The sequence below is a fragment of the Ambystoma mexicanum genome, chromosome 3p, assembly GCF_040938575.1.
Source record: "Ambystoma mexicanum isolate Mex_15411 chromosome 3p, UKY_AmexF1_1, whole genome shotgun sequence".
Lineage (NCBI taxonomy): Eukaryota > Metazoa > Chordata > Amphibia > Caudata > Ambystomatidae > Ambystoma > Ambystoma mexicanum.
Genome location: NC_090925.1, coordinates 888,438,288 through 888,454,365, shown reverse-complemented (window position 1 = coordinate 888,454,365; position 16,078 = coordinate 888,438,288). Strand labels below are relative to the sequence as shown.

Genomic DNA, 16,078 nt, shown 5'->3' with positions numbered 1-16,078 from the left:
TCCCTCACAGCAGAAAAAACACAATCTGAGGGACCTCGACTCATGAGGAATTTTGGGTACACTACACGTCACGTTGGGGGTAGTGTTAACAGTCACGCTCATGTCGACGCCCCTTTTTCGATCCTCGAAAGAAAGATGCAATACTCTGCGATTATCACTAGATGTCGGACTATATGCACAGCATGTGAATATAAGCAGATACAATCATCAGAAATGCTATTACTGTGAGTAATGCATGTCATATCCATCGTCCCCTGGCGCCTTCCCCATCTTCATCCCACGAATCGCTATCGTCGCCTTCTTCTGGGTGATGGGATCCTCCAACTCCTCAACCTCCCCACTATCCAAACTTGGCAAAGACTCTTACTGCAAATATTACTCCAGTTGACAGTCCTCTAAACCACTGTTTCTACATCATAAAGATCCTCGTAGAACCTGGCAAATTCCTGCAATATGCCTCTCGTGGTGTAGTGGAGTGTACCCCGAGCATCTTCAATCGTTCCCAACCAACGTTCTGCCCGCTGGCACCGAAGACGTGATGCCAACATTGCATCCGCCTTATCCCCCTTCTCATTGTAGCGCTGTCAGAGGGACTGCAAACCGGACCCCATCTTTCTGACCTCCAGTTCTTTCAACTCCTGCCTCTTCTTCCTCGCCAGCCTGGGCTTTTCATGATCAACACATGTGCCACCTGGCTCATAGGTCTCTAAATCACAAAAGTCCCCCCTCAACCTCTCCACCAGCAGCGCCCTAACCCTTTTCTTTTTTGCACCCTCCCCTTTCAGGAGCCCTCTACATGTTGCCTTTGCAGCCTCCCAAAATGTGTTGAGGTCCACCTCACCCGTATATTTCAATAAGAAGTCACCCACCGCTTTTCTAACTTCCTCCAGAAAGGCCACATCCTTGGGCAACATATCGTTGCATCTCCATATTGAATCCCTTGTTTGTTAGCCCACCAGAGAGATGCCCATAAGAACCATATCATGATCCGTCCAGCACACCAGTAATCAATACTTGTCCGGGTACCATGTGCGGGGGGAGTAAAGTGTAGTCCCTGGTCACAGGATGGCATTCCCACCAAACATCCACCAAACCCTCCCTTACCATAAGACAGCGAAAGCCACCGCCTATCTATGATCCCTCCTCATCTGGCTGTCCATTGCCCCCACTACTGTCCATCCCATGGTTCGCCCATATGTTGAAGACCCCACCTATGAGTAGGAGACCGCTGTTGCCAGAATATTTCCCCCAACGCTTCCTGAAAGAACTGCAGCTGTCCCTGGTTGGGGCAATACATAGTGGCCAGCATCATCTGCATGCCTTCCAAGGTGCCGGAGACCAGCAAGGCTCTACAGTCCACCCTGCGCCACACCCTCATGTCACCCAGGTGAAGCCACTTCTTAAGGAGGATTCCAACCCCACCTTTCTTGGTCATCCCCGATGCCCAGAACACCTGGCCGATCTGAGCCCCTGGAATACGCCTCTCCTCACCCGACACTAGCCTTGTCTCCTGCTGTAGCATGATGTCACATTTAAGGTCCCCACCTTGAGCACATCCGCCCGCCCACCTCTGTCAGTGTGCACCATAGCTGTAACTCTAACTTCTGATCCCTCTGTTGCAAGAATAAGTAACATACCCAACTGCTCGAAAACTGCCCCCAAACCTCCCCATCCTACACCCCATCATTTCCTCTCCCCATCCTCAAGCTAGAGACGCCCACCATATGATGGTCCACCAAGGATATCTTTGCCCCACCGTCCATCCATCCAATCGTATCTCTCCTCCCCATTTATACCCAGAGTACTATTTGACATGAGAAACCCCCGAAACCCTGAACAGCACCCCTCGTATTCTAATCATAGTCACTTCACTGGAGTGGGGGTGTTAAGTTTCTTGTATTTTCTGCCGCCTGGCATCCTTCTCTTAGCCAAGAATTAACTCCTCTGCTCTAAGTCTGCGGGCCCCCCTCTATTTCCCCCACATGTGTCCGGCTTTTGGAACCTCCTCCTTCGAAGACTGTAATACCTGTTGTACCTCCTGGCTACTGGAAATCCGATGATCTGTATCGCCCTTCTCAAAAGACAAAGCAAATGGGAACGACCAATGAGATCGGATCCCCTTCTCCATCAGACATTGTGAGAGTGGGCGACAGTCTCTTCGACGGGACAAAGTCGGTTCCGAAAGGTGCTGTAAAACAATAACCAAGTCCCCTTCATATTGGACATTCGCCATGTGCTTTAACCTCTCCAGGACTTCCATCTTCTCCCTGTATCTGAGGAAACAGACAACAATCGATCTCGGGCCTCTGCCCCCTCCTCTGTGGGCCCTCTCCAGCTGGACCTCCTCCACCTCCACCCCTCAGAGAAGAAAAGGCACTGCACCTTCCTTCCCACATCCGCAGCTGTCTCGCCCTTCTGTTCCCTCAGGCCCAAAATATATAAATTGTTCCGACGATCCCTATTTTCAATGTCATCAAGCTTCAAAAGGGTGTCCTCCTTCTGTGTTTCCAGGTCTGTCAACCTAGCCCCATACTTCATATCCAGGAGGTCCACTTGCAAATGATTGTTTTCCATCTTCAACTTGTCCACCCTACCCTTGAGATTACAGATGGAGGCCTGAACTTGCCCCTAATGGCCTTGATTTCCTGGAAAATATCCTTCAAGTCCTCCCTTAAGTGTGGCAAGCCTCATCGCTCCTCCGCTTCTCGCCCTTCGCCAGACCATTCTACAAGCTCCATCCCGGGTTCCCTCCGAAAGCGCTGCAGGGATTGAACGCCCTGGGGCATGCCTTTCTCCAGCTTCTCCAGGCATCAACTCTGTCTCCCGGGTGTTCTCTTCCCCAGATGGGTTGCTGTGGACCACTATTCCCCCCCCACCTTGCGTGACACTCCTGTGTTCTCCAGCGGTCAGCCCAGCCCGGACCCTGTGTGGGCTCCTCCACACGACTTCCTGGGAATTCTGGTGGACCCTGCATTTGCTACTGGCATACATTGGGCCTCCTCCAGTGCCTCTTGCAGTACCTCCAAGCCGGGGTACGAGTGCGGCTGCCGGCACCAAGTCTTTATAGTGGCCTCCCAGGTATCCTCTGCCCACAGCACCAGAGCTGCCTCACCTCTCATCCAGGCCTCACCTCTGGCGTGCAAGTAGTGTCCCCCGCTGATCCCGGAGCCTCCGTCTTCACCTGCTCACTCTGTCGAGGCTGCTACTGCGCCTCCTACAACGGCCCAACTCCCAATATCGCAGTAGACGGCAAGGTACCAGGGCGCAGCATTCGCCCACCACCACTGCAGGTTCACCGCTGCCTCTGGCGCTCCCTCGCTACAGCGTCTCTGCTGTAGGGTCCCGCCTGCACTTCCTTGCCTTGGGCCTCTGCTCGTGTTCGGCCTTTCTCGCGGCCGTCCGTTGCTCTCCGTGCCGGTCCTCCTCGTCGGCCTTATAGGTGCAAATGTGGCTGAGTCGCACGCAGGTACACCAGCACCTCACTGCTGCAGTCCCACGGTGAGCGACGTTCAAATATGCCTCAGCGAAGGCTCTGAAATCAATCACTGGACAGTTGGCAGCGGAGCTCAGCTTTACTCTGCCATCATGGTCCGCGCCCCCCTGGTGCCCTCTAAAGAGGATAACCTTTAAAATACACTATGGAGAGTCTTAAAAATGACACCTATAAAAAGAGTAAAAGATTCTGTGAATGTGGAAAAAGATTCCCACTAAGAGGTATAAGGAAAAATAATCCACCAGTAAAAGCAATACGTTCTGCGGTTGACTCCAATCAGGAAGCTTTATCATTGCTATGAAAATCTTACCTAACAGCCTGTGCACCATATTAGACTTGAGCTTTAATCTGCAGTCATCCCTAATAAAAATGGAAGATGATCATTCCTGCACAGATCGAGACTACCCTTCAAAGGGGATATTGGATCTGTGAGGGGTATCTGAAGGATGTATACCTGCATATCCCAATATGACCAGCACACTGAAAATTATTTGCAGTGAGGCAGGCTCATTTCCAGTATCGTGTGCTGCTGTTTGGCTTCCACTCTGCTCTGAGCTGTTAATAAAATGATGTCTGCAGTTGTGGCTTTTCTCTGCCCTCGGGGCGTCCATCTTTATCCACATTTGGACAACTGGCTGTTAGAACTCTCTCTCTGGAAGTGGCAGAGTTTAACGTAGTCCTAACCTATAGAGCAGATCCATCTGTGAACTGGTCACTCGACCTGATTCTTAAAGGATTTTGATGAAACACATCCCAGACCCCAGTATATGTAATGGCGGGGAGACTACTGGAAATTTAGAAGTTGTGCAATCTCTTTATCAAAGCACAGTAAATGGCAATGTGGTGGATTCAGGGGCTTTTAGGTCCCATGACCTCATGTGTGCAGGCGGTTCCGCTGGCCAGACCCAAGATGCGCAGAACTCGGCTAACATTTAGGCAACCCTGGTCCCAGGCAATGGACCCACAGTCTGAGCACAAGCAGATATTGGGTTGGGATGAGACGGGACCTACACTGGCACGATCAAACAAGCCTAGTGGCAGGAGTGCTCTTGCCCCTCAGGTCTCTAGGTCGGATTCCTCTCTATTGGGGTGAGAAGCCACCATGGGTCATCTACAGGTCTTTGACCATCAAAGAAAGCCAGCAGCATAGCAGCATATCAATTGTTAGCCCAATTTGCTTAACCAGTCTGTGCGGATTCGGGGTCTTCACAAATGCACCCGGTTGTAGCTTGTGGCATAGAGGTGTCCACTTTATGCATTGAAAGAGGGCCAGGGGGAAGGACTCTTGGGTGCTGCGCTGGAAATGTCTTGGAACAGGATGGAGGTCTTCACCCCCCAACCTTTTTTCCCCCTGATTCATCATGCCCTATTTAAGTTCCAGAAATCAGCTGGGACATACCTTGATTATCATAGCTCCCTATTGACCAGCAAGGTTCTGGTCCTAACATTCTGTTGCTATTCCATGATTAATCTCCAGGACCGGTTATCTCAGGTAGGGGGTCCGATCCTGCACCCCTTCCCTCAATCATTGAAAGTGTCTCTGGCTAAACTGAAAAAATCTGATGCTGACATTATTAGATGATATCTTTCATCACATTTGGCCTACTTGAACTCTGACACTTTTTCCATCTCTAATCTGGTGGTGAAGTGACATCTTCATTAGCTTGATCAGTTGTAGCCAAAAAAAAAAGCGCTAATCTCCCTAAAAAGGGGTTTCAGTGTAGTTTTTATGAATATATGTCAAACCTATTGCTATGTCCGATATTAAACTAGTCTTTTGGAAAATGTCTTCCCTTGTTGATGTTATTTCCGCTAGGTGCATAAATGAGATTAAGGCCTTATCAGCGGAAGAATCTTTATCAGTTTTTCATTGTGACAAAGTGGTGCTGCAGCAACATTCTTCCTTTTTAACCAAGATAATAATGGAATTTTAGATGAAGAGATTTCCTTACCAGTTGTCTTCCCTGATCCTTCCTCGGATACAGAGTGTCCTCCACTGCTCAAATGTTATGAGGGTCTTTAAGTTCCATTTGGAGGGTACAAAGGAGTTCAGGAACACTTACTGCTTTGTGGCCATTGGGAATGTCAATAGAGGATCATAGGTATCCAAAGCCATTATTTCAAGATGGATGATTTCATGCATGCTGGAATGCTAGATTATTCAGGAGCTGCCTCAACCAAAAGGTTTTCACGCACAACTGATCAGAGCGAAAGCTGCTTTGGTCGCATTTGGTAGATGCATTCTGTGGAATGATTGCGAAAGCATCAACCTGGGCTTCCCCTTTGGCGTTTTGTAGCCACTAATGCCTTCCTCATGAGCTTGAGGGCACACGCACAGTTCGTTCAAACTGTTCTCTAGGCTGAGGTCAAAGGTGGGCGGGGGCATGTGAAGGCAGTGCCAAGGTAACTCCTATAATTGCCCTTGATTTAAAAAAAAAATGAAATAAAAAAACTTACTAATATATTTGCTACATAAAAGTGATCTGGACCTTCCCTGTGGGACGAAATGTCCCAAAAGTATGGAGGAAAGGGGAATTGGGGTTACTGTGAACATGTCTTCCCCCTCTACTCCCCAAAGTTTAGAACTAGATTTTAGTTTTACATTTAGTATTCACATTTTTTTAGGCTTGTTTGGTATGTAAACCTGAATGCTATCACCACGAAGTGAAGACATGGCATTTTACACTGTTTATTTGTCCTCCCTTTTCAAGTCCTTTGGGTGTCCGACTCGACTTGCTTGACCGTTTGAAAAACTTGAGCTCCAATTCTCTGCATATAATGAAGGTAAGCTGATTGATTAAATAACTTAAAAACAATCTATGATTACCAATTGGGGGCATGGGTGTACTTGTATCCACTATGGAGAGTTGTATGTCCTACTTATGTTATACTGCTGGTGTCAGTTTATATTTATTGTTTCCCTTTAACCTCGTGGGTGGAATTGGTTGAGGTCGGGTGAAGTTGTAAAGGTGCCACATTTACGGGGTACGTAGAATGGAATATTAGGGTTTTCTCCCTTGTTTCCACTCCCCCCCCCCCCCCCCCCCTCCTCCCAACCTCCCCATAGTGTCTGGCTGAGCTTTTGAAAAAGGCAAACTTTGGTTTGTGTGCATTCGATACATTGTGTAGCACTAAGCACATCTGAAGGGAAACGTTAAATACATCAGCTCTACAAGGTTTTGTAAATGCCAGAGGTGTGGTAATTAACATGCCATGTAAATGATCTTGAGGAGAATGCAGCACACACAAGACAGTTAAATGCATCAAGCACTGTGAGAAAGTAGAAGATCAGCATGTACAAATTCAGGGCATCTGATATTTTACATCTTTTAGTGTAATACCATATGACCAGTTTAAAAAAATAGGATGCTAGCAGCATTTCACACAGGTACAGTTTAAGTAGCGGAGTTGCCTACACACATGCCTGCCTCAGTCCTTTAAAGATCTAGAGGTGGTTGGAGCTGATGGAGAATCGGTACAACTTGCCCCTCAAGGGTGTTGGGGCGGGTCCACCCACAGGACCCCGCAGCAAGAAGTAATACTCGGGAGACTGATGGCTTCTTATTGGAAAGTGAGAGGGAGCGCGAGAGAGAGAATTGGTCAGAACATGTTATGTAGCATGGCATAAGCATCAGCACTAGTATATTGTTAGTTTCCTAATGATTCCATGATGTTTGTAGACCTTTTGTAATATCAAAAAGCAGCTTGTTCTAAAGCGTTGCGCTTCCATGCAGAGTACATTATGTGGTGAAATAACCGTAAGCAGCTTTGGCGTCAACAACTCCTTATAAGGTGGTACTATGCACAGCTATTGAGAAGCTCTGGGGGATGGACACAGATGTGTCTTGCAAGGTGACACTGGGTGTGAGCCTCGCAGGGCTAAGGAGGGGTGTGGGCAAGGCAGAAGTGCTGGGTGCAGCAGGAGGCTTTAGGCTGATACAAATTTGAGAGAGCAAGGCCTAATGTATCTGGCTAGGCCTAATGTGTATGTCAAGGCCGAACGTGTAAGCGAGATTACTGTAATGTATGGCAGCAGGGCAGTCCTGCCACATCAATGCCTTCTCCTTTGCCGTCACTTTAAGCCCAGACCAAAAGGTTGGCATGAACCTTCTGGGAGAATTCGCATTTCGAATGGATTGTCTCCTCCAATGTATTCCTCATCTTTGATAATCACGTCCAGCTTTGGCTGCTTCAGAAAACAAATTCTTGGCAGAGGGTGCCTTGTGTCAATGGCGTTGAGTCAATGTCCCTCGCAGGCCTCCATCAAGGGTGACGTCATCGGGTGTATAAGTAGCAGGCGCAGCGCCCGTTGGCCTCAATTCCGTTTTTCCGCAAACGTGTTTGCTTCGGAGACTCTGCGCGCCTCGCTAGTAATTATTTGCTACACAATTCCTGAAATTAATCGAACGACCATGTCTTCGTCCTCCACCCCGACGACTCCTCGCACAGGCTTTAAGAAGTGTAGGGAGTGTGATTCAAAAATGTCGATCACTGATACACATCGTTCTTGCTTGTGGTGCTTGGGGGCGGGGAGCCATAACACTGATTACTGCGCAAAGTGTCCGGCTATGATGGGGAAAAGCCCTGCGAGAACGAAAGGGGAAGTTGCAGGTAACGATTGTTCCTAGATTCCGGAGATCGTTCTCCTCGATAAGAGTGACAAAAAGCGATTGAGGTCCCGTAGTGGTTCGTGCCACTCTATTTCTTGAGGTTGCTCGGCCTCATGGCATCCTGCATTTTTAATGTGCCAGAAGCCCGCCTGAGAATGAGATCCCTTCAATGGGCTATAAGAACACAATGGTCCCTATTCTCGGGACCGATGTCGGACCGACTTCAGGTTCCAACCAGGGTCTCACAGGATCTTCTGTGGTGGGCCTGCAAAGACAATATTCTGAAGGGGAGAACATTTTTGAAAGCCATGGCCGGAGATTACAGTAGTGAAGGATGCCTCACTCACAGGGTGGGGAGCCCATGCCAACGGTCTGACAATGAGCGGTCGTTGGTCACCATCGGAGTCCAAACTACACATCAACCTTTTGGAGCTGAGGGCAATCAAACTAGCGCTGAAGGCCATTCTGCCCTCTGTCAGGGGAAAGAATGTCCTGATAATGACGGACAACACAGTGGCCATGCATTACCTCAACAAGAGAGGTGGTGTAGGGTCACTGCCACTGTGCAGATAGGCAATGCAGCTCTGGTACTGGGCAATTCGAGAAGGAATCTCCCTATCAGCAGTTCACCTAGCCGGGGGGGAGAACTCGACGGCGGACGCTCTGAGCAGGAAGAGCAGTCTCCCACGAGTGGGAGCTAGCTCAGCAAGTCCTTCAAGCGATCTTCGCCCTTTGGTGGAAGTGTTTGGGACCAGAAGCAACCGAAAGTGCGAAAGGTACTGCTCAAGGGAATTTCCTCCGAGAGGAGCTCTGGAAGACGAGTTCATGGTGGATTGGGATTTTCACTTCTATACGCTTTCCCACCGATTCCCCGTCATTCCTCAAGTAATCTGGAGGTTGAGACTGTTCGGAAGCCGCATGATCCTAGTTGCCCTGAATTGGGCCAGGAGAATGTGGTACCTGGACCTACTGGATATGTCAATCTGTCCTCCGATATGTCTTCCGCAAAGAGAATATTCCCTTGCAAGGGGAGGGACAGGTTCTCCATCTCAACCTTCATGCATGGTTTCTGAAAAGTTGAGATACAAGGATTGGGACCTCCTGGAGGACATGATGGAGGTGTTGCTTTCGGCAAGAAGGCCAGCAACAAAATCTCTGTACCATTGCCGGTGGAACAAATTTTGCGACTGGTGCAGGGAAAAGAATGTTGATTCTTTTCTATGTTCCACTCCGGATGTGTTTTCTTTTCTCCTTTCATTAGCACAGAAAGGTCTTAATATTGGAACCATTAAAGGTTACCTGGCAGCACTTCCATATTCAAGCGCTCTTCGGAAGAATACTGTGCTTCTAGTTACTCTTAATTGTATTCATGCGCCAGAAAAAGAAAAAAAGAAAACGCAATAACTCTATTCTTGGTGATCAATAGTTTTGTATTAGCATTTGCCTTATGTGATGACGCGTGTTTCGACGGTACCTCCATCTTTTTCAAAACGGGGCTTAAATATTTGCAACCATAAATATCCGGTGTCATCTGCCGAGGGAAGAGACGGAGCCGGATACAGCGACGACAGGTACAGACGACAGAACAGATCTCCCGTCGCCGGTACCCAGGGCTTCTCCCCCTGATGAGATCCGATCCTTCCACGCAGTGATCTCTAGGGCTTCGGAGCTGTTTCAACTTTCCGTGAGGAAAATGAGGGTTTCCTTTATCAGCGACGAGAGGCCAAGAGGAAGACCGTCCTCGATCCCGCTGTTGGACGACATTTGGGACAAAGGGCTGTCCCTACTGAAGAATCCATCCTCCACCCCGGCGAAGAGGGACCGGTACGAGAAGAAATACCGGGTTCCAGACTCTGCACCGAAGTGCCCAAGAGCCCAGCCGTCCCCGGACTCGGTGGTCTCAGCGGTGGCCAGGAAGAAGTCTGCAGGGTCGGCTGCTTCGACTTCCACTTCCCCACCGGATGGCGAGGGAAAGAGGCTAGACGCCATGGGACGACGGGTCATCTCGTTGTCGACGACCATTAAGGCGGCCAAAGCTCTCACCATTGTGACATGCTACGACAGGGCGCTAGGGTTTAAAATCGCCCCTCTCCTGGATTTCCTCCCAGACGACAAGAGGGCGCAGGCCCTTGAAATCATTCAAGAAGGTGAGGTGGCTTCGGACCATGCCATCACGGTGGCCAGGCACATCGCCGACACTGGTTTCCGCCAGATGGGCAACAGTGTTTGCCTCCGCCATTGTGGTTGGCTCAAGGCCACCAGCTTCTGTCAGGACGTCCAGACGAGGGTATTGGACATGCCCTTCGATGGGGACGACTTGTTTGGCAAGACGGTAGACGAATCACTGCAGGCCATCAAGGCAGACACAGACGGCCCGTGCCTTGGGCAAACTCCAGCAGCGACGGCCGTCCTTTTGGGCGTCCGGAGGCAAGTCACAAGATGCCTCCAAAGGATTCGGTGGCAGCTTCACCTCGTACCATCAAGCGGCCTGTTCTTCGTCCCAGGAATCGTACAGGGGCTGCAGCAAGGCCGTAGGAAATCATTGTCGTCGCCAAGGGGCCCAAGGTGGTGCGACCTTGGCGAAACAGGACTGAACTGGCCGTGACTTCGGGCCCCCACACGAGCACTCATCTCCACCGACCGTTGGGTGCTGGATGCCCTGGCCCACGGACACACTCTGGAGTTTCAAAAAGAAGTGTTCCCGTTTTCCACCTGTGGCCAGGAAAGAAAACCACATTCCACAACTGCTTCTAGTGGTACGAGCGATGCTGAAAAAGGGTGCGATAGAACTCGTCCCGAAGAGGCTCCGGGGCTCTTGAGTATACTTGCGGTACTTTCTCATCCGAAAGAAGACCGGCGGTTGGCGACCCATTCAAGATCTCCGCTGCCTCAACAAATCAAGTCCCATAAGTTCTGGATGGCCCCCCTTCACCTTCAGCACATGCTGGGACAGCTGGAGGAGGGAGACTTCCTGTCGTCGCTGGACTTAGAGGATGCTTACTTCCACATCCACATCCCCATCCACAAGTGGCATTGAATGTTTCTGCGCTTCGTGGTCCAAGGACAGCACTATCAATTCAAGGCCCTTCCCTTCGGTTTGAAGTCGGCTCCAAGGGTCTTCGCAAGTGCTTGGCACCAGTGGCGGCGCGGCTGCGCCTGCAGGGGATCCATGTCTACCCCTATCTGGATGTTTGGCTCATCAGAGCAAAGTCAAGGGAACTCAATGTCGAACACACAGCGAGGACCGTCCGTCTGCTCACGGAACTAGGGTTCTCGATAAATTATGCGAAGTCCTGCTTGGTGCCATCACAGGACGGTCAGTTCCTGGGGTCCAGGCTCAACACAGTGGCGCGTCTGGCCGCACCGTCGGACGACAGGATAAAGGTCATCCTGGGCAAGGTACAACAGCTGTTGACCATGGAAGTTGCCAGGGTGAGCTCCATCAAGGCCCTGCTCGGCATGATGTTGTCATGCAGCTACCTCGTTCGGCTGTGCAGGCCTGTTCCTATATGCGTTCCCACCGTTGCTGTTGCTTCTGCGACTCATCAGTCAACTCAGATGGTCCTGGTGCAGGATGATCCTCGTCGCACCGGCGTGGCCGAGGCAGATATGGTTCATGGACCTTCTGGACATGTCCGCATCCCCTCCAGTCAAGCATCCGGCGGACGCAGATCTTCTTGCCAGGGAAGGAGGCGTGATTCTGCACCACGATTCAGTCGCTGAACCTGCAGGCCTGGCTCCTGCAGCACTAGAGTTTTGAGGGTATGAGATCCCGGTGGACTGCAAGGAGGTACTTAAGGCCAGGGCTTCCTCCACTCTCAAGTGCTATGGACATAAATGGAAGAGGTTCACAGTCTGCCATGCACAGAAGATAAACCCTCTACGGCTTACGGCCCCTCAAGTTCTGCCGTACTTGCTGTCATTGGCCAAGGCAGGCCTGGCGCACGCCTCCATCAAAATTCATCTTGCGGCTATCTCCCGCTATACCAGAACTCTGGTGCTTTCGTCGCTGTGGTCTCATTGCCTGGTTGATGAAGGGATTTTTCTGCTCGTTCCCGCCGGTGAAGGCCCCGGCCCCGGCGTGGGAGCTCAATGTTGTGCTGACTAAGCTCATGGGTCCCCCATTCGAGCCTCTGTAGTCGGCACCTCTGAAATTCCTATTGTGGAATACAGCGTTTCTTGTGGCCATCACCTCCGCACGACAAGTGGGAGAGATCCAGGCCCTCTCCTGTAAGCCTCCATAGTTAACATTCCACGACACGAGGATCGTGCTGAGGACGCACCCCTCCTTCATGCCCAAGGTGCCGTCAGACTTCCATCTCAACGAGCCCTTGGTGTTACCTGTTTTCTTCCCGTCGCTGGCGAGAGGACTTTGCACTCGCTGGATGTGGCTAGAGCGCTGAAGTTCTACGTGGACCGCACGAAGATGTTTCGGAAGACATCACGGCTGTTTGTGAACTTTGGTCCTGTGAACCAAGTGAAGGCCCTCTCCAAGGCTTCCATTTCCAGATGGCTCTCCGGCTGCATCACCCATTGTCATCGGTTGGCAAACTGACTGTTTGTTGCCTGGCCGTCCGAGAGCCCATTCGACCAGAGCGATCGCTGCCACTACGGCGTTCGTCTGGTGTGCCCCTGCTGGACATCTGCAGGGCTGCTACGTGGAGGTCGACGCACACATTTGAGATTCTACTGCATCGACCAGGATTCCAGGGAGGAGTCCACAGTCGGCCAAGTAGTGCTGCGCAACCTGCTCGCTTGAAGGTGAGCTTGGTGAGGAGGTGAGAGATGCTTAATGTTGAGATGTTGATATGCTTAATGTTGAGCCTTGCCACCTCCCGTGGTTGTGCATTTGTGTACTGCTATGTATTCTTTATTCACGAGCATGTGAATCCATGCCAGACCCACATGCTGGAGAAGGAACAAGTTACTTAACTGTAACTGTTGTTCTCCAACATGGGTCTGGCATGGATTCACATGCGAACCCTCCCGCCTACCCCTCTGCGGCTCTTCTCTTGGTCCTACTGCCACTTTACGTGCTACCAAATCTGAAGATGGCTGCTCGAGGAGGGGCTTAGGTAGAGGGCAGTCATTGGATGGGGGCAATATGACCCAGAGACCAGTGATTGGTTATTAGGAGAAAGACAGTTCAGAAACTAAACTGATTTTTTCTTTACCGAGGATTCCCAGCCTGACAAGGAATATTCATGAGCATGTTAATCCAAGCCAGACCCATGCTGGAGAACAACACTTACAGGTAAGTAACTTGTTCCTTACCAACGCCTAAGAGTTTTCTAAATGCCAACAGTTAGATATTATTATCCCCAGTACCCTAGCTATTGAAGTCACCTGAGGGTGTAGGTTGTGTCTGTGGGCCGTCCCAAAATGGTCTTTACTGATTTGGAAACTAAGAGTGTACAGTATTGAAGTGTATTTGAATGTTACTTTTTATATTGCTCCCTTCTCAAGAAGGCTTATTCTAACTGACTGATAGATAAATTAATAATTGGTTATTCAAGTAACCTTGTGTATAAGAGTTTATTTGAATACTTGTCACTATGAATCTCTAACTCTCATACAGCTCACATTTCCCTTCTTGAGATAAGCCTGGCTGCTCAACACGCTACCAAAACTGTGTAGTACAAGCTTATATCAAAGGTTGGGGGTCCTATACCTGTAGTTAGTTGTTTGTAGTGCACCCAAAGGGTACTGCATAAAAACTTTGCCTAACAGATGGGAATGGCTATTTTCCTCCCTGGAACAGTACAGCATGGGGAATCATTTTATGAGATGGATACGCATGCTCTACTCCAAACCATTTGCGAGAGTACAAATGGGGAAGCATATTTCAGTCCCATTCCCGATCAGTAGAGGCACCAAGCAGGGCTGCCCTTGTCGCCCTTATTGTACATCCTAGTGCCAGAACCCCTACTAATATATATGAGAAAAACCTTCACTGACATGGAGTCGTGGGTAGATGGGTCACTGCACGTCATATCCCTTTACACAGCCGACATGCTGCTCTATATAAAACATCCAGAAGATAACCTTGAAGCGTACCTGGAGGTTCTCAAACTTCGCAATGCTGTCAGGGATAGCGATTAGCAAGACAAAATTCTCCCTCTTCCCTTTAGCGGGATGTATATGAGTAGAGGAAGATCTTCCCCCACCTTGGTCTCCAATGCAAGGCCCATACCTTTCGCTACCTAGGTATAAACGTATGTCATGACACCAGAGAGACCTTTGAAAAGAAATACAACCAAAGTGAAAAGAGGGTTGGAAACATCCATCAAGTTTTTGGGACAAGCTGCCTGTTACGCTCACCTGGTATCCACGGGGACGCCACCCAGCCTGCTGGTCGCTGATGCCCTTCCTGATGGTTCCACTGTGGCCTCTGTGTCGAGGGAATTCTGCTTGGAAAATGAAGACTGTCCGGACTGGGCGACCGAGGTAAGCAGTTTAATCTCCCACCTCCTTATATTTCCAGCCCCTCCAGGTTCCCTTCTCACCTGGTTGCCGGAATCGGTGGGCTCTCTGTCCTGCTCTCTGGGCAGGGGCGCGGTGGCTTTTGTGGGCGCTGGCGGTCCAGTTACTTCACTGACTGCAGCCCTTGTAGTGTCTTTCAGGTAGGTCTTATTGCAATTAATGGCGTCGTATTTCTTGCATGCCTTTTGTCTGTTCTAATGTCTTATCTCCTCTAGGGGCGTGGAGTGTCCACTCAGAGAACAGGATGTGCTGGTTCTCACTGGGAGGTGACGGCGCGCTATAGCGCGGTAAGGAGGCGCTTTGCGTAGCGCAGCGAAGCCTTGTTCTCACTGACCTGTTTTTGTCCCTTTTGTAGGTCGCAGAGTACCCAGCGCAGATGGGGTTTCCGGAGCAGTGCCGGTCGAGAAGTAGCCAGCCAGGTAAGTCCTTAAGCGCTTTTATGGTTGTAATGTCTCTAGTACCTCCGTTAATAATGTCTTTCTCCTTTTCTCTGGTCCCTCGATTCGGGTGGCAAACTCCTCCCAACAGAGATGTCCAGGACCTGTGAGCAGAGATTGATGAAGATTGCAGGTAAGATTCTGCTGCAACACTGTTTCTTTGGTTTTTCTGCAGGTCCGGGATTCCTCGGGTTCGCGAGAAGCTGGACACGGTGAGCATCACATTGCTAGAAGCAAAGTAACGCGAAGCGTGTGTTCTTGTTCGGGTGTGGTTTAAATAGCCACTGTAAAGTAGTCCAGGTAAAGTAGTCCCTAGGCCACCACACGCAAAACACTAGACCGCATAGCTTGGTTCTAGGAACCTAGCTATGTGGATGCCTCCATGTTGGCTAAAAGCCTTAATAAAATAGTCCCTCAAGCAGATGCCTCTCCCAACTGATGAGCCTGGCGCCAAAAGCGCCAGGACTGGCCCCAAGAGGTCTTGAAAAGTGGAAGTCTGGCCTTATTAAATATCCGAGCCCTGATCCCACCTGGCTTGTGGGCTTGCCAGTGGGGGGGTCAGGGCTGAGGGTCGTGACACTGCCCCTCTCTGTGATGGGCAGAATCTCCCTTGTGAAGATGATAGCCCTTCCCAGTCTACTTTAACATTATTTTAAATATAACACCTCTTATACCAAAAACCTTCTTCAAGGATCTCAAATCGACGCTGAGCAGCTTCTTTTGGGGGTGAAGAGGCCGAAGAAGAGTAGCAATGGAGGTACAGACCAGGATTACACAGAGGGTGGGGTACGCCTTCTGCATTTTGAACACTATTATCTAGCTGGAAAGCTTCAGCATGTTGCAGGCTGGCTAGCGGACACAGAAACAATAGACCATATCCTGATGAGTTCCAAGTTAGCCCCCTACCTTTTTAAAAAGTGCTATGGCTCAGAAAAACCAGAGTCCGAGACCTTCCTCTGCTTCTGCAACTAGGCAGACCGATATGGTTGAGGACCAAGAAAATATTGAAATTAGAAGAACCTTCCTCCCTGCAGATCCCACTAGTGGCTCTACAT

The 16,078-nt window shown here is 50.0% G+C and overlaps 1 protein-coding gene across 1 annotated transcript in view; it reads left to right on the top strand.

Annotated features, from left to right (window-relative positions):
- Window positions 1-16,078, top strand: part of SAMHD1 (SAM and HD domain containing deoxynucleoside triphosphate triphosphohydrolase 1) — a 697,568-nt gene that overhangs the window by 91,218 nt on the left and 590,272 nt on the right. The window contains exon 3 of the mRNA XM_069652117.1: window positions 6,205-6,277. Coding sequence (XP_069508218.1) covers window positions 6,205-6,277 — 73 coding nt within the window. The remainder of the gene's footprint in view (window positions 1-6,204; window positions 6,278-16,078) is intronic.